The 25,208-nt window shown below is 41.1% G+C and overlaps 1 protein-coding gene across 2 annotated transcripts; it reads left to right on the top strand.

Annotated features, from left to right (window-relative positions):
* Window positions 1–485: 485 nt before the first annotated feature.
* Window positions 486–22,668, top strand: anxa11a (annexin A11a). Of its 2 annotated transcripts, none has more exons than XM_036546945.1 (15): window positions 486–629; window positions 2,812–3,052; window positions 4,396–4,484; window positions 5,855–6,007; window positions 7,191–7,278; window positions 7,624–7,718; window positions 10,268–10,381; window positions 10,667–10,757; window positions 11,687–11,766; window positions 18,233–18,289; window positions 19,044–19,137; window positions 19,830–19,925; window positions 21,553–21,611; window positions 21,719–21,841; window positions 22,304–22,668. In XM_036546945.1, exons 2-15 carry the CDS (start codon window positions 2,824–2,826, stop codon window positions 22,361–22,363), a joined length of 1,428 nt encoding a protein of 475 aa, XP_036402838.1. In that variant the 5' UTR covers window positions 486–629; window positions 2,812–2,823; the 3' UTR covers window positions 22,364–22,668. The 2 variants fall into 2 exon arrangements, with proteins under 2 accessions (XP_036402838.1, XP_036402837.1); XM_036546944.1 differs by having other exon boundaries at window positions 487–629; window positions 5,711–6,007; window positions 22,304–22,663.
* Window positions 22,669–25,208: the final 2,540 nt, after the last annotated feature.

Below are 25,208 nucleotides of genomic sequence, written 5' to 3'. Positions count from 1 at the left end.
CATGTACTTATACTTGAGTATAATTGTCATTGTTCTTGGCTCCGAATAAGTACGAGAACAGCGTGCCCCTTTCCAGACTTTCATCGTGTTTGGGTTAACTCATGTTTTCCATCTAATCCCGTGACTCTGAGTCACCTTCTGAACAATATTTGTATTCTATAGCACGGGGTTTTACTGTCTGTCAATGACAAAGGCTGTTCTAAAGTGACCACGTTTACATGCGCATAGTATTCCAGGTAATGGCCTTTACCCTGGTTATGAGGTTATATACCGTATAAACTGTTCGCATGCACTTGGGAGAACAACAAGGGAATATTCTTACTTTTGCACTGCCCTGAAATAATTAGCTGTAAAATTCTCTGTTGTGCTTTACCAGTCTTATTCAGGGTACCCTGACTGCGATATATACAGGAATGTTAGCGGTAGTAGTATTTAATGTGGGATGTGACCGTAATCAGTCTTAGGACCATTACCCGGAACACTAAGTTCATGTGAATATAGTAAGTGGAAACTATGCGACCCACCCACTTCAGCAAATACATATTAGCGAGCCACCAATGTGTACTTCCTGAGTGTTGTCTAGGCTCTCCGGGAAAACCCGTTGCCTGTGGGCGTTTCGCTAAACGAAAGTAAGTAGTGACAACATTTTAGTAAACTTCCTTTTTATTACATATTTAATTCGTGGAAAATTAGCTACCCAGCTAGCCAGAAGGAAGGCGATTCTGAGATCGCGGAGGCTGGTTCGCTAGTTGCCAGCTTGAACACCAAAGGCAGTGTTTTTGCAGCCATACAACTGGCTAGCTAGCTAACTAACTGTGTATATAACTGCAGACAGGGATTTAGCTTCTTAGTTTTAAACGTCTAGCAGAACAGCATCTATATAGCTAAAGCACTTACGTTTTTTTTTCCAAACATCTCGGCCTCTTTTTCATTCGAATGCATCTGATAAAGCACGCCCAGCCAACTAAACGAACAAGTATTAGAGCGAGTACAGTAATGGCTATTTACTGATTCTGCTAACAAGCTAGCTCTCCTGTAGTTCAGTGCGGCAGTGCGAGTGTCAGCTGCCATTTTGTGAGGAGATCGCATGTAACATTGGCTACGGTAACGTTAGCTTGCTAGATCGACAGTAGTTGCATGGGCATTGTTGCGTTGCAGAGTTATTTAGCGGTGGTTTTCACGGGACTGTCGCCAACACGAACGAATTGGCTAAACTTTATAACGTATAGCTCGCTAGTTTCATATTTCCGCAGATATGCTAACTGACGTTTGCAATATAGAGTCGACGAGTTCATGGTTAAATGCCTTAACACCTGACATTAACCAGGCGAGATAGCTAGCAAGCTTTGTATCCAACAAGAAGAGTCACGTTTTTGTAGTTACCGTTAGCACCATTCGTCTAATTCGCTTTTAGTCAGCTCTTTCGTCGTACATTTCCTTCTAGTTAGTTAACATTAGTTATGACGAGAAGTTTTAAGACAGTATCCATTATATAGTACCATATCTGGCTGCCTAACTGTACAAGAAACCTTATTTTCTCCGACAAATGTATATATGCATGTATGTAGCTAACTAAATAGCATTAGAAACAAGGATGTAACCAACTAGTCTTCGTCTTAAGATCTTTCATATCAGGCATGCTACGGTATGTAGTCCTTAGCTAATAGAAGACAGTGCAAAGGCTTTAGGGCTAGTTGGTCAATTTCTTGGAGTGGAGTGATACACCCTCATGTTATTTTAACATTTGGATTAGACTAATACCACTGTACGTCAGTGAGATGGATGTATGGCGTTTTTATCTGATTGACACCTGAGCTTGGCCTATTTCCACAGACGGGAAGAATTTACAGTCTACACACATAAAGGGAATGTAAAAGGAGTTTAGTGCTCACTAAAATGCAAATGGTTATCGCCACTTCATTTGATCATTTCCAACAGGCCACATGCTTCAAACTGATAAGGAGACAGCACAGCACAGACCTGAGTGACACTTTGGATGTGATACCATTCACAGGGAATGCATTTGCATGTTACAGGCACTAGCCTGTAACTAATAGGCGTCATCTTTTTTCACAGGCTGAAAAAATTACAGGCACCTGAAATGGTCTTTACTTGGACCCCAGTTGAATAAAAATGTTTTACTGAAATGTTTGTGTGAACATGTAAAATTAAACAAATGGTTCTAATGATGTGGCGGATAGATTGTGAATTTGTCATTTCCAGTTTTGGAAAAGGCTGCATTGTACCCAATATAAAGTACACATATTGAAAAGGAATAATACAAATAAAAAAAATATTTGTATATTGTAGAAAATATACAAATAAATTACAAATAAAATATACAAATTCAGTTGAAGGGGAAATATTACAAATGTGAACTCAGCATTTAAAAGTGTAAAAAATGCCTGTTAACTGTAAGCCATTAAATCGGTCTGAAAAGTGACTCAAATTTCAAGTATCAAGGATCTCTCTGCAGCAGCATTGTTTCTCCCATTTCTTGAACTTGGAGATTTTGTAGGCATATGTGTATATTTCCATAATTGATCAGTATTTCATGCAGGAAAATAATCTTAATAAAAATCCATGTAGCCTGAGTATATACCATCAGCATAAAGTTGCTTAGTGTACTTTGGGCAATTTTTTGCAGATCGTTCCACAAAAATATTCTAACTGCATCACAAGGAATGCGCTACATGCCATTGTGAAGAATGAATATCTTGTTCCCCAGGGTGAGGGTAACTGAGGGAAGTAATTGCTGGAGTCTTAAAGTGGCAGATTGGTTCTATAGTTGTGGTTGGTTTTTCCTCATAGGGTCTCCCGAAAATGAGTTATCCTGGCTACCCACCTCAACCCGGCGGTTATCCCCCCCAGCCTGGTGGCTACCCCCCCCAGCCCGGTGGCTACCTCCCTCAGGGTGGTGGCTACCCTCCACAAGCTGGGGGCTATCCACTCCAGGGAGGGGGCTACCCCCCGCAGTCGGGTGGTTACCCCCTGCAGCCAGGGGGCTACCCCCCCGCCCAGTCCGGAGGATTCCCACCCATGCCGCCCGCAGGTAAGCTCTGATTTATCTGCCGGACACCTGTGCAGCTTTTCAGGTATCACACCTGCTCATGTGACTCTCATCCTTGCTTTCTCTCAGAGTACTCATTACTCCAGTGTTACTGCTCTGTGTGCATTTAGTATATTAATGTTAGAGGTTACAGGTTATATGCTGTTGGAGTTTTGTCTCATATTTTTGTACATTGTGTAATGAGCCTAACTTTGCAGGCCGACATAAAGTTTGCGTGCACATAGGTTAAAGATTTTGAATGAACTAGGATGGATGTTTTGAAACAGCCGGAATAGGAGAAATGGTGGCAGTTGTTCATTCAGGATATGTCTGTTGTCCATGCCAAAAGGTTATCTCTACGCATCTGTTGTCAAATTCCTGTTCTTTTTCTGTTCATTTCCTACAGTTGCTATGTAGAGTTGTTCATTATTTTTGTGTTTTGCATTTGTGTTTGGCTGTCTTTTTCAAGAGATTTGTTGTAGTTTACCTCTCTCGAGGATAATAAAGGTTGAAATCCTTATCTGTTGTATAGCAAAGCTTTGAGGTCAGAATGACTTGTTTTGTTGCTGTGTCCATTTTTTTCTTACCTGAGTTGCTCTTGAAGAATTGCCCAATTCCACTCAAACCTGGCATGCTCATTTGCCATAGTATAGATGGGTATCATACTTTTAGTTGTTCTAGCCATGACACAGGTTTTTTCACAGATGTCTTTACATTATTATTTATGGGGCAACAAATGTGCATGTGTGCAAAGTGCTTGTCATTGCAGCCCAGCCAAGCCCAGCATGGTCACAAACATGAGTTTTACAGGATAGCTCAGTCCAGCTCAGAAATATTAGATACACATTCATAGTCTGCATTGTCTGTGTGTAAAATACTCTGATAAGTCTCCATAGATAATAGGCCACACCCGTTGTGTTTTGCAAACATGTCAGTGACCTCTAAGGGCACACGCCTTCTTGTCTCACATTGGACATGCTCTTCAGGCAGGGGCCGTGGGCATGTGCAGACTTCTGGACCACGCCCAGCCACAGATAATACAGCAGTGCAGAGCTGCCGCTGCTGCCTCTGTATGCAGATTATTACATTTTTGGAACAAAATTCCAGCCTCAGTCAGCCTCAATCAACCTCAATCAGCCTCATCAACCTCAATCAGCTTTCACTTAAGAAATTGCCCCATCTTTCATGTCTCTTGTTTTCCCCAGGAACATTCTTGACTGCAGTTCAACCAGTTTATTAAAGAGAAGATTGGTCTGAGTTGCAGAACGAATTAGAAGGCGTTCATATGGGAGGTCATCATATGGGAGGTTATTTCTGAATGTTCATTGGTCAATTCTCCGTTGCAGGTGGATGGGGAGGTGGCCCTGGCTTTCCATCCGTAGGCCTCGATAACATGTCCAATCCCGGATTCAATCCAGGAAACCCACCAGCAATGGTAAGCCTGAAACGCTCAGGGTATACAGATCAGATTACACTAGGAGTCATCGGAGTGAAATATACCATAATTTCACAGGCCCAGATAATTGCTCTCTCAATCGGCAGGTGATTCGCCACTGCTTTGAGTAGCCCCTTTTAATTGCTTTAAAAATTCAAATTGATTAAATGGGCTGTCTTCTCCTGATTAATCCCTTTTATTAATTAATAATATTAATTCAGGCTGCTGCAGCTATCTCAGGACTTGTGCTGCTTTGGGATTGATGGAAAACTAAAGACAAAATACCTTGTTAATTTGTCCGCGCACGTGTCACACTGTTTTCCTCTTTGTAATGTGCTTAGCCATTTTTCCACTCTTTAGTGTTGTAATCCCCTCTGTACCAGGGTTTCCGTTATCCTGTAATTACCGATTTTTGCCTGGTAAAATTCATAAAAAACTGATAAATTAAAAACTTGCCGGTCAAAATGTTCGGTAGTAATGCTCTACAAAATGTAGCTGTAACGAAGGCTATCCCTAAACAGGACATTTGTGTTTTGACAACGAAGCTACACTGGCTAAAATTGCCTGTGTTCTGCCTGTGTCAAGTGTGCCAGCAGAGGGGCTTCTCTCTGCAGAATCGAATTACGACGGTGCCGCAAAGTCGTTTGGAGGAGGAGAGAGTGACGCGGCTTATGTGCATTGCAAGCTGCAAAAACACATTGAACACGTTTGATTTCAAGTTGGCAGCAGAGCACTTTGCCGCAATGAAAAAAATGTGGAGAAAATAAAATGTTACCTGGTAGCCTATAGGCTACATTTGATGCCATGTTAGCCTAGCCTTTTTTTAAACAGGCTACAGATGTTTCGTAATAGCCTACATTGTAGCGGCTATTGTTGAGGTTTTGCTGCTCAGTCGTTACTGTTTGTTTTGCTTAATCGTTTCTGTTCATTAAATAGTCAAACTGATTTGAGGTTGTTGTCATTCTTTCGTCAACCTAGGTGTACATTGTATTTGCATTTGTAACATAGACTGTTATTGAAATGTGACCGGTAAGTTTCAGATTTGTCCAGTAAAATAAATTCTTTCTGGAAACCAGACTGGCAAGAAAAAATCCTAGCGGAAACCCTGCTCTATACGTTGTTCTGCATTCTCCCGTTGATGCTTCCATTTGGTCTGTGCGTATGTTATTTGCTATGCTGTTGGGGAGCATGCACTTGTTATGGGCTGCAATGTTTCTCCATCACAGGCCAACCAGATCTCTTCATCCATGGGAGGGTTTAACCCAAATCCGTCCATGTTCTCTCAAGCACCCAGTGGTTTCCCTACCCCCCAGCCCGGGGGATTTGGTGCACCCCCCCCTAATCTACAGCCATATGGCATGTACCCCCAGCCAGGAGGAGGCATGCCCCAGGCACCCGGTTATCCGGCTGGGCCCTGCCCCAGTCAGCCAATGCCGGGGTACCCAGGAGCACCCGCCGCCAGCCCGTCCATGCCAGCCTATGGGGGAGGCACCCCCGCTGCTGCTGTGGCTCCAGCTATTAATGTAAGACTTGGAAAGACTCAGAATCCTAAGATCTGTTCCTTAATGTAAGACGGATTGGAAAGACTCAGAATCCTAATGTCTATGCATTAATGTAAGACAGCTTGGAAAGACTCAGAATTCCAAGATCAAACTACAGCTTTGAAAGATGAGGAATCCAAAAATCCAGCCTTTAATATAAGACAGCTTGGAAAGACTGAATTCTAATATTGAACTATTAATATGACAGCTTTTAAAGATGACAAATCTAAAGAGCCAGTCTTTAATGAAGGATAGCATGGAAAGACTGAATCCTACGATCCAGCCATTAATGTAAGACAGGTGGAAAAGACTCTTATGGTGCGTTTCCACCAAGCAGTACAGTACAGTTTGGTTCGTTACGTAATGGTTTGGTACGGTAAACCCTGGTATGGCTTGTGTCTCCACTGCCAACTGTAGCCTACTTAATAGGCGGGGCATATGCTGGATGGCGATCGCTGCGTCAGCTAGGTAAGTAGCGTAACATCATAAAAGCGCACAAAGAACGCAGCACAGCAGAGACGGTTGAGGAACTTTTGTGTTTGTATTAGGGCAGTCAAAACGCTCGTTTGTGATTAATCTGGAAACTTTAACGTGTTAATGTTTTAACGCAAATCATATTATCAAGTTTGACCGCAACTTCCTTCCGTAATTCCAGCGCGGATATTTACCTGGCTAAATTACTGGAAGGCGTGGCAAACGCAGATGTGCTGAACGGCAGATTTCGTTTTATTATTATGATTAATTTGCGTTAAAACATTAATGCGTTAAAGTTTCCAGATTAATCACGAACGAGCGTTAACGTGTTAACGTTGACAGCCCTAGTTTGTATTCAATTTGTCGCATGGAAGTGACGACTCTCTGTCGACCAATCAACGGACGGCAGTGGGTGTAGCTCCATCCTTTACAAACTGTACCACCGTGCTTGGTACCCCAACAGAAGGGTACCAAAAACCAGTACGGTACGGTACGCTTATTTTGGTACGGTTCGCAACTTTTGATGATGGAAACACAAATAATTGCGTACCGTACTGTACCGAACTGTACTGTACTGCTTGGTGGAAACGCACCATTAGAGCTCTTAGAGCACTGAGACAGCCTAGGTTTAGTAGAGCTGTGACATCTTAAAGCTCATTCATGATGGAAAGTCTACATATTCTTTTGCTAGAGAGGATACAGAGGATCCATACAAGACTTCCCAGGAGCTGATCCGCTGAAGGACGTGGAAGTGCTGAGAAAGGCCATGAAGGGCTTTGGTGAGTGAGCAGCTCTCAGTCAACTGGTGGAAACTTAGGAGTTCCCTGTAGTTGTTCCACTGTAGGTAAAACACCTTTGCTCTTTTCAGCAGAACGAAGAGAACTGATAATTTACTATGGTTTCCAGCATACCTTGTGCTTGATGACCTCTAAGTGGGGATGTTGCAGTTGGAGTTCATAGTAACCATATACCATACCACCCATTTCTCTGGGGATGTTTGCATATTTTCGATCTTGGAAAGGCCCAAGGCCTGTGGGGGGTGAAGAGGGTGGAATTAGTCCTAGCATTATTGTGTGGATTAAAAAAATTCAAAACAACTGATGACTTTGTGCGTGTTCCTACAGGCACCGATGAGCAAGCCATAATTGATCTTCTCGGAAGTCGTACCAACAAGCAGCGCATTCCGCTGTTGATATCCTTCAAAACTGCATACGGAAAGGTATCCATGTCTCATCCTCTCATGTGTAGTTCAACACCCTCTGCAAAGCAGCTAAAATAACATATGCCAATTCAGCATCCCCTCATAGGATAAAAACAGAAGACAATTTTCTCAGTAGTAACATCTTCCAACATTTCCTAATTGTAATATCTAATGATAATTTATTCTGTTACACATGGTATTTTACACAACCACTTATGCAACCATAGTTTCAAATTTCAATTCATATGAGGCATGTAGGAAAATTAAGGAGAAGAGCATGTTTTGAAAGTCATTATTGAAAATGTCATGACCTCACATTCACTGCTCTCTGGATGTATTTGTTAAAGGGAAGAAAAGGAAGTTGTCGCAGTGCTCCCTTTCAGTTCTGACAGAGTGACACCTGTTGGCCAGCACCAGTATTGCAGTGTCATTATCTTCTCCAGTCCCTGTGAGGCAGAAGTAGTTTATCAGCTGTGCTGCCGCTGTAACATCAGTTATTTCCACAGCCGTTGGATTGGCTTTGTACTGCTGGTGTGCAGGTTGCCGTGGTATCGGAGGGGTCTGGGAAAAGTCCGTCTTCTTTAATGCAACAATCTGCTACCTGAAAATGTGTTCAAAGTCAGAATTCTGAGAGACTAAGGCCCTGTTCACACCTGGTATTAACATGCGTTGTGGGTGATCCGATCACAAGTGGACAGCTCTAAATACGTCTGTTCACACCTGGCATTAAAATGCATCCCCACATGCGTCTCAAGTGACCACTTGTGATCGGATCTCACTTCCCTGCTCTATATGCAAATAAACACGTATATCACTTCTGTTTGCAAATGTAGGTTTACGCATCATTTAAAGGTCTGCTTGAAAAAATTTTGTTATGATTGTCACTATAAAATAATGCCTGTTGTATCTGTAAGTGAAAACCTAGTTGACTATCAAGCTAGATTCCGTACATCACTGAAATTAAATACCCTTAACTCAGCTGCAGCAGATCTTTTGTTAAATTCTGTTTATCGTTGGAAAAAGCATAAACGCTAGATTAGAACATTTTGAACTTCACTGTATTTGTCTGGCACCTTGCCAGTATGGTTGAATTAAACAGGCTAAGCAAGATATTATATACAAAGTTTCTTATGTTATTCAATGAAATGAAAATGTTTCATAATATAGTTTAATATCAAAGGGTGTTTGCTGGTTTGCTAGTGTTGTGAATACATCTATGAATTACTTTTCTAAAACCGAAGCGCGCTTGTTATGGAAGAAGGGACATTCTAAAATGCTTAACGTGAAAGGGCTTAACGTGGCTTGTTATGTTCCAAAACAGCGATCAATGATCACCAAATTTCTCTCTGACATCTCTTTTCATAAACACTTCCACCTATCAAAAAATCAAAACTGAAATCCTATGAGTATGGACGCTTTTTTTGATAGGAGATAGTGTTTATGACATGTGACATATTTGATGATCATTGATCACTGTTTTGGGACATTAAGCCACGTTAAGCTTTTTCCTTATAATGGGCGTCAATGGAGAGGAAAATGTAGTGAGATAACGACCATACTCCTAGGATTTCGGTTTTGATTTTTTGACAGGAGGAAGTGTTTATGAAAAGAGATGTCCGAGAGAAATTTGGTGATCATTGATCGCAGTTTTGGAACATTAAGCCAGTTTAAGTGTTTTAGAATGTCCCCTTGATATTCATGATATTGTAAATCTTGACTCCTACAATAGTCTAACATTTATTTGTAGAACTACAACACTTCATGTATTATTCATAATATCATTTTTCATGTAGGCCTAATATATGGCATTACCCCTTTGGAGCTTGGAGGCATTTGCGGACTCTAGTTGTTGTTGTTGCCTGTTATCACACTTTAAAACCCTTTCGCACATAACTTATTTTTCATGCTATGTAGCGCACATGGTTTGTTATGTTTTCATTAGCGTTATTTAGCTTCTCATAGTTTTCAGTTAGCATTTGCTATATTTTTTAAAGTTAAATCGCTGTTACCTCAAAGCTAAAATTGGCTAGAATTTTTCCAATCTCGTGTTCTATTCACACTGGTTTTAGCTTACGTGCTAAACAGCTAATCACACCGGTGTGAACGCCGTTGGTGCGCGAATGAGTACGTACTTCCGCTTAAGCAGAGGATGTCAGTTGAGTAGGCGGTCCTTCAATGTGGCCTTCAGTGCGTTCACACTGCTAGAAGAATGTGGCCATATGCGGCCCAGACCACCTCTGAATGTGGTCTGAGAGATCGGATCTCAGTGCGTCCTAAATGCGTCTTTGGTGCATTCACACCTGTACTTAGCGCTGTGTACTTGTGATCAGATCACCCAAGACCCATGTTAATACCAGGTGTGAACAGGGCCTAAGTCATTTGATCGTAATTGTGACCATGCAGAAAAACCCAGTCAATTTCTCAACAAATAAAATGATGTGCACAAGAAAGGGAATCTGCATGCTTAATGTTTGAGGAAATCATTGATAAGTATTAGCACCAGGTATTTGATATAAATCCTTAAAAATCACTCTTTCAAACCTGCATCTCTTTTTCTTTTATACCAGGATTTGATTAAAGATCTGAAGTCAGAGCTTTCAGGGAACTTCGAGAAGCTGGTTCTGGCCATGTTGAAGACTCCCTCCCAGTTCGATGCCTATGAGCTCCATGAGGCCATCAAGGTGAAGGAGTTTCTACTTACAAATATTTCTTTGTACTGTGGTTTTAATAGTTTTGTTTGGTTTTTGTTTTGCATTTTGCTGTGTTTTTGGCTCATATACATGTCATATCACCCTTATCAGAGGGGTAATATTAGAAAATATGAATTGTGATTCCACGTCACATGATATAATTTGTTATCTCATCCAGGTGTTGTGCAGTCATGTCGGTTACTGGCAACTGATAACATAGATGGTCTGAATGGCCTGTGTTCATCATTGACAAGGGATGTGTTTTATCTCTGACAGGGAGCAGGGACTGATGAGGCCTGCCTGATCGAGATCCTGTCTTCTCGCTCAAACGAGGAAATCCGTGGAATCAATCAAGTCTACAAAGCGGGTGAGCATCTTTTCACATCAGTAAACTCATGTTATCATCACCCCCAACTTCTCTCATAGCAGTCAAGGCAGAGAAAAGTGTTGTCTGAAAAATTCATAATATTCTAGAACTTTCCACAAGTGTTAATTGAACAGCCTCATGAGTCTTATGACAGCCATGAGAAGCGTGAGACAAAACTGGTTTGTCAAATGAGCACTCTCTGTCATTCTGACCCAAACTGAACTCCAGCAGTTCTGGACCTGTCACAAGAAAAGGCTGCATCCCAACAGTGATATCAGCTGGAGCTGTGTTTTAGCATGTCATTTTCAAAGAACTTCACACAAGTCACTGAAAATGGCCTCAGCCTGCATGTTGTCATTTGCTCCAAGTGGCAGGAAGACAGGCAGGTTTGTTGCTTTTTAATGACATTGCTGATAATGATGGTAATCATGAAGTAAAAATTCAAACAGGTTTCTGAAGTAGGAGCATTCCTACTTTGTCTATCCTAAATTTTTGCAAATCCTAAATGGTCTTCTTTTTCACACTGCAGTTTGTGTTAGAAATGTGCTGGTACATGCACATGAAATGTTACCTGATTTTATGTACAGTTTTTACAGATTTTACATGTAAACGTACATACATGTTACCTGATTATAAAGTAATGTATGTCAGGGGCCCTGTAGAAAGACTGAAGGAAGAAAATTGGTCATTAATTACCAGCTGGATTAATGCCATGATTGATGGTGTTGGTGGGTTGTGTGAAATGCATTTCCATGTTCCAGTTTCTATTGCAGTGTAGACATGCAGGGCGTCTCTGCAGTCTCACTAGAGGTTTGCATGCCATTTTTGTAGTCAGTACAATCAGGAAAGTGGGTACTGAGATTCTGAAAGCATTTTCCCAAGTCCCTAAGACTGCAACAATGGTGAATTGTGGCTCTGATATATTTCAGAATATAAGAAGTCACTGGAGGAGGCCATCAGCGGAGACACTTCTGGACACTTCCGCAGGCTCCTGGTGTCACTCGCTCAGGTACGACTGGCCTTGCATGATGGTGCACATGCTTCAGAATCTCTCAAAATCAAAGATTTGTCAGTTTTTTATAATGTCATTTTGGGATTGGTCAGTTTCTCATAAGGCCAGTTTTGCAAAGTGGTATTTGAAAGGCAAAATCAAGTTTTATTGAATATGCACAAAACATCTCATCTCATCATTTGCCTGCTGAGCTCCAGTCTTGCAGTAGTACTCACCAGGCGACAGGTGTTTCTAGTATGCATTGGACTAAAGATAAACGCACACACATATACACAAACTCACGCTTACACACACACGCTCATGCTCTCACAAAAAGAAATGCCTTTCCCTTGGGACTCATTGAAGTGTTTGTTGTGTTTGGGTGTGTCGCACTGAAGCATCTGTTCTTTGGTCACACACTGGAAATAATTCAGAGAAAGGTTCTTTCATATGGCCATGCCTTAGGTAACACAGGACTACGCTGCATACCTCACCTATTGCAGTCTAAATTTGCATACAGGATTATTAATGTTAGAATTTTTTGTACTCCCTATCCCGAGGTGTGTGTTTCAAAGCCAGCTTCACAAATGGACATTAGGCATCAACTAATATGGGCCAAATCTTGATCTATGTAGTGAACAACAGGAAAGTTAATAAATTACTACATATCAACACTTTGAGAAACTAAAGTGACTTTACACATTCTCAGTATCCCTCAGGGCATTTCAACGTGCAGGTGGAGTTCAGTAGCAGTGGAACGCTGTATAGTTCCCATTCAGTTATTACAACAGTGAGACTACAGTTCCCATGCAACCTGTATGATCCAACCTCTACAACTAATCCAAAATGCAGCTGCATGACTTGTCTGCAGTCTCCCTAAATGTAGTCAAGTTACTCCCCTTTTCACTTCACTTCATTCCTGTTATCGCTTGCATCAAGTTCAAAACCTTGGTCCTGGCATACAGGGCAGTAAATGGAACAGCTCCCTCATACTATAGCTGGTACCTTTAGTATACCTCTAGTATTTGATATTTATTTTATATGTAGTGTTGTGATGTATTTTGGATTCTGTGTTCTTTGTTGGATTGTTGGACTGGACTGTTGGATCATTGTATACTTGGCTTCCATCAGATTGCACAAGTTAACTTGTGGTAGGGCTTGAATAGTGTTATGGGAGTGATGTTAGTGGGTCTGACACTGTTGCTCCTTTAAGCAGAATGGATACACTAATGTTCTGTTTTGCTGGAAGTTGCTCTGGATAAGAGCGTCTGCTAAATGCATATACTGTAATGCAACCAAAATAAGAAGTGACCAAAAAAAATGTAATCTCTGACCACAGGAAGTGCCGGTCAAGTATCCAGCAGGGTCCCTGATCGAAATATCGCCAAAATGCTGATGACTAGGAGCCAGACACCACAGACGTGTGCTACAGGAATGTTCAAAATAAAAGCATCCCTGAAGTTATGGCAGAAGTTATTGCTCTTACTTTCATTCAGTGAATAAAGCCATTATCTTGGTGTGCCCAGTTGAATATTGAATATTTTTAAGAGATGCGCTTTAAATTGGGCTTGTGAAAGCACAGATAACTAGTCATCTATATCCATCTTATTTTGAATAAACACAGGAATTACGTTTTAGTTGGTTGACAGGTTCTTGCCGCTTTGGTTAGCAGTTTTTAGTAGGTTTTTAGTGAAGATTATCAAGGAAGAAGTCAGGTCAAAACCAATAATGCAACTGAATCGTAGAGCTGGGCTGTATATTGCCTTTTTAAGGTATATCAATATATTTTCAAACGAGGTATAGGATGAGACAATACCGTTTATATCAATATAGTTTGATGTTGCGTTACATAACCAATTTCTTCCGTAAAGCCGTGCCAGTGTTTGCATCTCTCCTCTCTCACACTCTCCGCGCAACCCCACCCCCACTCTCCCTCTGCTTCTGCGCGCAAACCCGGTGTTCTGTCAATTTGTCCTACCTTATGTCCTACTGTAGCGTAGATTGATAGTCATATCTATCGATCTTTTATACCCTATCAGGAAATACTACCACAAGTAGGTTGTGCTACCTTAGAAGCCAAAAAGGTCGGTAATTCTTTTTTACCTTATCAGAAAATGATTCTAAACTAATTACATTAATGTTTTCATTAATTCATCCAACAGCAATTTCAAAAATGCTGTCAAGTAAATTTTAATAATAGGCATAGCATACTTACAATTTATCCATCACATAAACTGTATGTATTTCGACAGTCGAGTTTACATGTGGACATGTAAATTTGTAGTCTCTAATCAATACCAGCGTAAAACCTTCCGTAGCATATTTTGATATTCTAAACTTTATCAGGAAAGACTACCAGGATATAACTATAGAGTGTTCTGAATTACCTTATCAGAAAGCGCTACCAACATAAACCTATTTTTATTTAATATAGGCTGTTTATTTTATATATTTTTTCATTTACATGTTGATATACAGTGCTGGCCAAAAGTATTGGCACCCCTGCAATTCTGTCAGATAATGCTCAATTTCTCCCAGAAAATGATTGCAATTACAAATGTTTTGGTAGTAATATCTTCATTTATTTTGCTTGCAATGAAAAAACACAAAAGACAATGAAAAAAAAAATTAAATCAATTATCATTTTACACAAAACTCCAAAAATGGACCGGACAAAAGTATTGGCACCCTCAGCCTAATACTTGGTAGCACAACCTTTGGACAAAATAACTGCGAACAACCGCTTCCAGTATCCATCAATGAGTTTCTTACAATGCTCTGCTGGAATTTTAGACCATTCTTCTTTGGCAAACTGCTCCAGCTCCCTGAGATTTGAAGGGTGCCTTCTCCAAACTGCCATTTTCAGATCTCTCCACAAGTGTTCTATGGGATTCAGGTCTGGACTCATTGCTGGCCACTTTAGAAGTCTCCAGTGCTTTCCCTCAAACCATTTTCTAGTGCTTTTTGAAGTGTGCTTTGGGTCATTGTCCTGCTGGAAGACCCATGACCTCTGAGGGAGACCCAGCTTTCTCACACTGGGCCCTACATTACGCTGCAAAATTTGTTGGTAGCCTTCAGACTTCATAATGCCATGCACACGGTCAAGCAGTCCAGTGCCAGAGGCAGCAAAGCAACCCCAAAACATCAGGGAACCTCCGCCATGTTTGACTGTGGGGACCGTGTTCTTTTCTTTGAAGGCCTCGTTTTTTTTCCTGTAAACTCTATGTTGATGCCTTTTCCCAAAAAGCTCTACTTTTGTCTCATCTGACCAGAGAACATTCTTCCAAAATGTTTTTGGCTTTCTCAGGTAAGTTTTAGCAAACTCCAGCCTGGCTTTTTTATGTCTCTGGGTCAGAAGTGGAGTCTTCCTGGGTATCCTACCATAGAGTCCCTTTTCATTCAGACACCGACGGATAGTACGGGTTGACACTGTTGTACCCTCGGACTGCAGGACAGCTTGAACTTGTCTGGATGTTAGTCGAGGTTCTTTATCCACCATCCGCACAATCTTTCGTTGAAATCTCTCGTCAATTTTTCTTTTCCGTCCACATCTAGGGAGGTTAGCCACAGTGCCATGGGCTTTAAACCTATTGATGACACTGCACACGGTAGACACAGGAACATTCAGGTCTTTGGAGATGGACTTGTAGCCTTGAGATTGCCCATGCTTCCTCACAATTTTGCTTCTCAAGTCCTCAGACAGTTCTTTGGTCTTCTTTCTTTTCTCCATACTCAATGTGGTACACACAAGGACACAGGACAGAGGTTGAGTCAACTTTAATCCATTTTAACTGGCTGCAAGTGTGATTTAGTGATTGCCACCACCTGTTATGTGTCACAGGTAAGTAACAGGTGCTGTTAATTACACAAATTAGAGAAGCATCACATGATTTTTCAAAGGGTGCCAATACTTTTGTCCGGCCCATTTTTGGAGTTTTGTGTAAATTGATACTTGATTTGACTTTTTTTTCTTTCTCTTTTGTGTTTTTTTATTGCAAGCAAAATAAATGAAGATATTACTACCAAAACATTTGTAATTGCAATCATTTTCTGGGAGAAATTGAGCATTATCTGACAGAATTGCAGGGGTGCCAATACTTTTGGCCAGCACTGTATTGTGCAGCTGAATATTTTCAAACAGGGTAGGCCTGTTGTAATTTTTGTTCTGTTTACATTTTTATTGTTATTTGTACAGCTGTGTGTTTTGTTAAGCGGGAGAGGAAAATAATTGTAATTGTACTCTATTTTAATCAGTCTGTTATTGTTGCTGAAAACAACTGAAGGAGCATTCTCAGAGATAGGCCTATTTTTATGTAATATAGGCTACTTATTTTATATAATTTTTCATTTACATGTTTTGCAGCTGTATATTTTCAAGCAGGGAAGGAAACCCTATCTTTGCATTTTATTTTGATCACAGTCTGTTTTAATAAAAGTGCTTGTGACATCTCACATGTAGCTTTGACTTACAACTGAACATTTAACCCACTTCATAGAAAATACCGAGATGTATATTGTGTATCGCCATTCAGCCTAAAAATACTGAGATATGATTTTTGATCCATATCGCCCAGCCCTACTGTATAGTATGACTGAATGTATAATATGCGCCAAATACATCCATGGATATCAGTCTTGTTCTGCAGCTCTGTGCACCAGAGCCTTCACCAGAACAGTAACTTGTTGGTTAAAAGGTTGCACTTCATAGCAGCCTTTTTCCTGCAGATAGGCCTATGATTTACTAAGACACAAAACTGAGCTTGTAGATGTAACTTTCACTTCTATTAATTGTCTACAGGAACAATTTTCCAGTGGAAAAATGTGCTTAATAACAGTGACTGACCCTATGGTCAGTGGTGAGATGCAAACGTGTAGATAAGTGGAGGAGGATGGTCAGAGCCATATATAACCTGCTCTTATTTGTATTGAAAAGATACTATATCAGAGCTGCTATTTTTCTGCAAGTCCCGCAGGGTTAAGCTGATTGTCCAGAGTTTCAACTTGTGTAAGAGTCCACTTAAAGCAGTTGTGGTTATGAGATGTTAAAATGGCTATTGTTTTGTTGTTGCTGACAACATTTTTAGTAGCTCCAAAATCAAATCTTTAAGATTTAAGATTTTTTAATGTAGTTGTAAAGCAGATTCTCTTATGCAGAGTGACTTACACAGGTAACAGTTTTTACATGTTATCCATTTATCTGTCACGCCCTCCCTGACCAGGGATATTGCAAGCCTGTCAGCCTTGGCGGTCTACCTTCCTACAGATACGCCAGGCAATGTCGTTGTCTTAAGGGGTTATCGCACTATCCCCGAAACCTCCCAGGGCGGCGTGCAGCTAGTACACATTCGGTTTGCTTAAATACAACAGAAAGAAATGAAAGATTGACATTACCTACAGTTTCGGGACACGGACGCCAAAGCTTCGCCCTTTCCGTGGCCAGCCCGCACCAGTCGTCCCGCGACGGACAGCCCGGCCATGGCGTAGCGAAGAGAGAGTAGCGTTCGCTGGCTTTCTTGCGTTTGCGTCATTCAGTTTTAATATCTAAAAGGTCCCCGTTCACTTCTGTTGCGCTATGCTTGTTGATGCTCTTCGGTTGGTCGCCTTCCCAGGACTTAACACAAAGAAAAGGAAATCGCGCAAAACAACATCGTGGTAGAGTGGTCGGTCATAAACTGCAGTAGGGTATTCAGTTTTCCCGCGGGCGGCCAGCTTCAGCAGTCCACATCGATCCACAGTGGCAGCCACACCGGTGCATGCGCAACCCCACCGGAAATAGCCTCATTCCACGTATCGCCCCGAGTCACAGGGTCAAACCACTCATTAATTAAGCAATGCCGACCCTCTTTTCATATTGTACCAAGCAAGCCGAAGTGTTTTAGGGACCCACTAATACTAACAATGAAATTTACTTAAATAAATCTGACAAAACATGTATCAATAATAATAACAGGCTCATCTGGGGACTAATAAGATCTCCTGGCACTCTCAAGGGTCATTTTAGATCTCACAGGAAATGGCCTGTCCATAACATATACAACTGAGGGTTAATTCTGGTTAATTGAGGGTTAATTCTGCACCACACTGTAGTGTAAAGATTTTTCTGTTGTGCATTTATTAGTCTGTTTTCTGGGGTTTCTTAAGCCTCTGAAAGTCTCTTTGAAAGCCAATTGCTATGGGATTACATTCTCACAAATAAGTATTGTAAAAGGGGTCATTTCTAGGTTGGTGATTTTATCATAGAATGTCCTAGAACAGCTTGTCCAAATTTGCTTATAGTCAGTGTTGATGATGCAGGTGTCTCATCAGACATGTTTTGAAATGCAGCTAAATGTTTTAAGAATTTCAAAAGAATGTTACCATTTCAACATTAATTGCAGATTGAGCAATCCAAACGATAAGGTTTATGTCAGATGGAATAGGAACACATTAAAAATGTGTGTCACATCACATTAATCACATAATCATCATATCTCCTGGTTTGCAGGGTAATCGAGATGAAAGAGAGACTGTGGATATCTCATTGGCCAAACAGGATGCACAGGTAAAGCCCACATACTGAAGTTAGATACAGATTGAGTGTGCTGCATATAAATAATCCTCCTAAGTAATCCTGTGTAGTTCCAGTTTGCATTTGTAAAATCACATCATCTCTGGTATTGTGGATTATTTTATAGAGAAATACGCAGGAATTTCTGGCTGTATGTTTATTTTTTCCAAATAAAGGCAATACGTTTAAGACAAAAGTAGGACAGATTTCCTTACAACAGGCTTTTTCTGCTTTGTGAATTTGTCTCTTATTGGTTTTTTGAATGACAATATGGAAGAATATAATGTTGCAGTTCAGGGGGCCTTGAAATGCCACAGAAAGTGTGTGACCTCAGAGACTACACAAGGCTAGCATGTCACATCTCATCTTGTATGTGTTTCAGTTGTGTCTGATTTCACATCAGGCCTTAATTTAATCAATTGAAAAAGGTAATCTCTTTTTAAAAGAATTACTTGCCCAGGCACATTACAGAAAATGAAGGCATTCAAAGGTTCTAGGATGTAAATATATGAGATTAATTCTTTACAGCATGCATAGCTATTTTTGACAAAATGTGGCCTAAAGAAAGTAACTTTTTCCTTTGTTAGTCATTTAAAGGTTCAAGTAAAGAACAATTAACACCTTCTTACAATATAATGATTGACATTAAACCCAACATACACAGGGGGTCCCAAGAACTAACTTTGAGCACCTATGTTCTAAGTGACATTCTAGTAAATGACTAAATGGCACGTATGTCACACGCTAGGCTCTGTACGCAGCAGGGGAAAACAAACTTGGGACGGATGAGTCCAAGTTCAATGCCATCCTGTGTGCCCGAAGCAAGCCTCACCTGAGAGCAGGTGAGTCAAGAGCAGTGTTCTTTTTTTGCTAGTTTTCAGCCCTTTTTGTTACTGTTGTTTCTCAGTGTTGTGAGAAAAAAGCAGCGGTACCGTTTGTGTGACTGTTTGTATTTGGTAAAAGGTACAGGAAATGCTGTAATGTGGAGTTGGGGAAATATGATTTTCTATGCATTATTGAGCAGAAAAATAGTCAGTTACAGACTTCCTCACCAGCAGATGTAAGAACCAAGAGATTTGACTGGTGTGCTATTCACACTGGCCCAGTTTTCCTGAGGTCCGCCATTTTACCTGATAGCTGATGTTGGCAACCTCCCATACCCAAATTACTTTTACCCACATCTCCATTCCTCTGGGTAAAGAGTGGGGAATGGGTGTTTACACATTTTCAATATATGACACTCCAGGAGTTTATGCAGTTTTATACTTATCATTTCAAGGAGCTGATTGGCTAAGCTCCATCCTTTTTTGTGTTTTTGATCATCACCAACACAAAATGAATTAGAGAAACATTGACTGAGCCAGGACAGGTCCTGAGATTGAGTACATGATATCTAGTACGGTATTGTGGGTTTGTGTGTGTACAGTGTGTTAAGGATAGGTGTGTGACTGTGCGCAGTGTGTTAAAGATGGGTTTGTTACTCTCTGTGTGCAGTGTGTTAAAGATGGGCGTGTGATTCTATCTCTTTATGTAGTGTTCCATGAGTACCAGCAGATGTGTGGCAGGGACATTGAGAAGAGCATCAGCAGAGAGATGTCTGGGGACCTGGAGAGTGGCATGCTGGCTGTGGGTAAGCACTGCGCCATGCTCACACATATAACATTTTTTAACAACACACACATGCACACATACACATGAACGCATACACACGCATGTGCACACATGCACACAGATGCACATACAGTATATACACTCATGCGCAAACACACACGTGTACATGTATTCCAATGTGCATTCACACCTGCAGGCACACACAAGCATGTACACATACAGATTGCTCACACACACATGCACATGCAAACAAACACTAACACAGATGCACAAATGCACACACACATCCATGCATGCACATGCAAACACACACGCAAAAACAAGATTTGTTGGCCCTCATTTATGTTTACAGCTTATTGTCTGTACATGTCTGATTTTCTTGATATATCATGTCAGAAGTATAACTATGGATTTGTGCAGTTCGATATGCATTCTACACTTGTGACATTGGTTGATAATACTGCTGTAACATGCCAATTTGACTTTATATTTTTTCTTGCATTTCTCTCTATAATGCTGACAGTGTTTAGGGTAATGGTAATGTGTCTGTGTGAGGTGCTGCTGTGTATGCAGAAACTCTTTGGATCTGGACGCTCATGTTGCACACCTCATTGTGTTGCGTTTGCTGTGCTTACCATGCATGACTCTGTCCCTCTTGTCTCTCCTGTGTGGAAAGCCAGCAGTTTAAGACCCATTTTTTTACAGTGCAAACCATTTGCATCATTACTTAGTGACGTTGTAACATATTTGTCTGCATAGTGGATGTTGTATTGACATAACAGGCAGAATAAGCTAAATAACAAGTAGGTGAAAATGTATCTTCTTTTGCAGAGTCATATGCTTTCACTGTTTGATGAAGAAATGTTTGTATTTGTATTTCCATTAGGGAATGGATTCTACATTGTGGTTGAAGGAAAAGTTCTGTTGTTTGAGTTTAGCAGAGCAGCCTGGGCCATAAAGTAAAGTTTAGGGCTTCCATGATGAAGCGGCCCTGTTAACTGCTGTGCGTTTTATCAGTGTGGTTCTCTCTGACCGCAGATTGTTGACTGCGTGTCACTGACCATGTGCCTCTGACCACAGGTCTCTGACCACATCTCTGACCATGCATCTCTGACTGCACACCTACCTCACCACATACCTCACACATCTGTCACTGGAGTCAACATGATGTCAGGTGGTGTAACATCTGTGCCATCAGACCCAGTCACCACAAATCGTATCCATATGTGCTGCTTCCATTTTGTGCTCCTTTGTTTGATCCATTTGCCAGTTTGGATTTTAATTCGGGTTTGGATTTCATGTGTTGGATTTCAGGCAAGCTTGAGTGAGAACCCCCTCACCAGCTTGCTGAGGTGTGTAGAGATCAAATTAAATCTGTCACTCAACGTCACGTTCACTGAAACTCAGGAGTCTTATGCTGGATGAAACAAGCTTCGCTGGTAAAAGCACAAATGCATTTTGGCAACGTCACTGTGGTGGAGGCTTGGGCCAAAACACATCTGCATTTTTACCTGTGAAGATTCATTCGACAGGTCCTGGGGGTCACTGTATGTTATCATCAAGGAGCATGCTATTCAGGGACGAGTTAGAGCACGTGAATACTAACCGTATCTCCTTGCGGGTAACCACTGTGCTCACCTTTCCAGTGAAATGCATCAAGAATACACCTGCCTACTTCGCTGAGAGGCTCTACAAGGCCATGAAGGTAAGACCAGATCACCCCACTCCCTCTCTCCTGGACTAAGGACAGGCTAAGGCTAGCCCCAAGCTCTCCCCCTGACTTGCTCTGTCTTGCCCCCCCACACCCCGCAGGGAGCTGGAACCAAGGACCGGACCCTGATCCGCATCATGGTGACCCGCTCCGAGGTGGACATGCTGGACATACGCCAGGAGTACATGAAGAACTATGGGAAGTCACTGTACACGCATATTTCAGTGAGTGTTTGGGCCTGCCACCTTGCAGAAACACATGCCTCAAACACCACTTCGGCAGCATTATGGTGTAGTGGTTAAGGAGCAGGGCTCATAAGCCCAGAGGTTGCCAGTTCACTTCCCAGGTGGGCCACTGCTGTTGTACCCCTGGGCAAGATATTTATCTTGGGCTGCCTCAGAAAATATCCATAAATGGATACTGTGCAAAAAAAAGTAAACTATGTATGTTGCTCTGAATACGAGCATGTGCTAACAAACTCTCAAGTAGGTGTAAAAATGGCGCTATTTCAGTTATCAGGTGATTGTGCTACATTCATATTACACATCATTAAGGGAAATTTCTAACTTTTGTGTGAAGAAAACCTGAACTGTGCCTTCTTCCCTCTTCCCTCAAGCAGAAAAAGCAAAACTCTGAAATTCCCATTAAGTTGTGTGTAAGCGCTCTCCCTGTTCTTGTCGTGACAGGGGGACACCTCGGGAGATTACAAGAAGTTGCTGTTGAAGCTGTGTGGAGGCAACGACTAGGAAAGCATGGAAATGCGGCTGCTCTCTTCCTGTTTAACATACGCTTACGCGCATCTGTTTACTGGTCTTTAGCGTGCATTTGGTCATATATGCATGTTTTCCCTCACTGCGCTATTACACATATAAATGTTCACAGCATATCATCCGTTTGCAGTTTTCTTTTATATATTTCTATGAGTATGAAATTGAAAGCAAGAATTATTTTTAATACATATATTGTATGTATTATATGTATACTGGACAATCTGTCTCCATAGTGTTGAAAAGGGTAAATTGGATCATTTGAATCTGAATAGAAATTTGAGAGGTATATATTTTATAAAAGATGTTACATTTAATCCATATGTTTGCTGGTGCCAATAATGCAAATATAATTTTTATACTGAAATCCACAGTACAGCTGAGTACCAAATTTATTTCAATGTTCTGTTATTGTCTGTATTGGAAATTGTAATTGAGGTTTACTAGTGAATATAAAGCAAAGACAATTATGTTTTATAATGCATATTATGTTTTCTTTTACTACTGTTAGCTAGAGTGCAAAATAAGTTATTTCTTGCAAAATACTACTTTTATTTGCTTACATGAAATCTCACTTCTGCCAAAAGTACCTACCAAGATAATCTTGAATGCAAATAAACATTGAGAATCTTTTCTCTGGTAAATGCTGTCTAATTTATCAGGGATGTGATTTTTCCGGATTAATCCGGAATTCCGGATTTTCCGACCTGAAAATGTGCACGTGAACCTGCACGTGAATCATGCAGATCCGTAAAAAAAGGGTGGGGGTTGGGTAATGAGCTGCTAGGCTACATATAGAGGGTATATACGTGACGTCACAGTAGGCGGGGTCACTGCGGGTTACACCCACTGAGTGGCAGTGTTAGCGTTCATCTTGAATGCTGAACGAAAACACAAAAACACATATAAAATGGGAAAGAGCTGGTGTACGATTGACTGTACGAATAGATTCAACAAGAAATCGGAGCTCTCTTTTTACAGACTGCCTAAAGCTAAAGAAAAGAGAAGCAAATGGATCGCTGCAATTCGTAGAAACAACTGGAATCCAGGCACCTAAACGTGGATTTGCGGTTGCCATTAAGGATAAGGATGTTTTTATTGTCATTCCAGAACATGTTGTACATGAAAGGGAAGGATGTTTTTTAATGTTAAATCGCTGTTTCTTCAAAGCTAAAATTAGCTAGAATTTTTCCAATCTAGTTCTCTAATCGCACCGGCATTGTGATGTAATCTTAGAACAGCTGTGTTCCTGTAACCGTGGGAGACATGCTCACATAGAACAAAAGTGTTTGTGGTTAACTGCCAGTAGAGAGCAGAAACTGCATTCAGTGATTTCCAAAGCTGCTCTTCCCCAGTGTGAATGCTTAACACAGCTTGTGAGACGTCACTGTTCAGCACTCCTGTTGTCAGCTTTTGTGCGCGTAGTCACTCATCTCAACTCTGTGAAGGCAGGACTGTAACTGAACCAGGGCTGTTTATCAATTCCAAGAACGCAAGAACTCTTGAGAAGAACGTTCTTGCCAAGCTATTATGGATAGGGATGCACCTTAGCTTAGACACCACACTTCCAGTACCACACCTCATGCACCGGGGGCAGGGTGGTGGAGTCCCGAGAAGATAGAGTGCTCGAGTGCAGAACTTCTCAGATGTTTGACCCGTTTTTCTTTCTTTTTGTCACATTGATATAAACTACCTTAGCCCATTTTAATAACAATAAAAAATCTGAACGAACCACAACAAAGAGTTAGGGCTGGCCGACTCTGCAGTCACCCCAAGGAGCGGACCCGGTGTTTGCCCAGGTGGAGGTAAGCTCACCCTTTTCCTCTCAGTGCTACACCCTCAACATTAAATTCATACTGACGTCCACGTTAAAGCACACATTATCTTAAGTTACAACCGAAGCTCAGGCAGGGTAATTACCGTATCCCCTAGACCAACGTAGTGCAGGTTATTACGAGTTCATCTAGGCTTGTGTATTTTTCCGCCCTTGGTCTCGGGTGTAACAAAGCGTCCTTGACGAGAACGGTCTTGCAAGATTGCGAGGACGGAGAACGCATGTATCAGAGATTGAGATGTTATGTGTACTTGCTATTGCGCAATACCCTGGGCTCAGCTCATTTAAGCACTGGCATTATCAGCACAACATTTGATAAACTTTTGTTTTATTGTGTTTGTGTATTACATTTGTGTTTTTCCATAGTATAGGCTGCTACTTTGTTCATATAATAAAGTTAAAGACGAACTCAGAACTCGTGTTTGTCATTTCACTCGTGGTAGGATGAGTACTAAAATGTTATGTAACACTACAAGTGTTATGATGCCCCTGCCCTAAGCCAAACAGTCGCGTGAATTGCCTTTTAAAATGAACAAAGTATCTTGCTAGCTAAGTGGTTGATTGACCAGGGGGTGGGGTTGACTGTATAAGGATGAAAAGTAACAATTTAAATTACGTACAGTTTTGTGGTACTTGTACTTGGCATGAGTAGGCCTATTTCCAGTTTAGAGGACTTTGTACTTTTATTCCGCTACATTTCAAAGCAAATATTCTACTTTTATTCCACTACATTAATCTATAACAGCTGCAAATACTGGTTACTTTTACTAAAGGGTTTTACACGCAAAACATACAGGCAGTTCATACAAATGATGTACTTTTTAAACTTGGAGTCAGCCAATCTAAAGAGGAAGCCATCACCTTAACTATAACCAGCCCACAAATCCTTTTAGCTCCACTTAGAAGTTAATGCATCAAAAATGGAATACTTCTGTACTAAATTATGAGAGGACAGGATATTAAGTTTATGGTAGGCTACCTGTAAATCAG

The sequence above is a fragment of the Megalops cyprinoides genome, chromosome 15 (genome assembly GCF_013368585.1).
Source record: "Megalops cyprinoides isolate fMegCyp1 chromosome 15, fMegCyp1.pri, whole genome shotgun sequence".
Classification (NCBI taxonomy): Eukaryota; Metazoa; Chordata; class Actinopteri; order Elopiformes; family Megalopidae; genus Megalops; species Megalops cyprinoides.
This window is presented reverse-complemented; position numbering and strand designations above follow the sequence as displayed.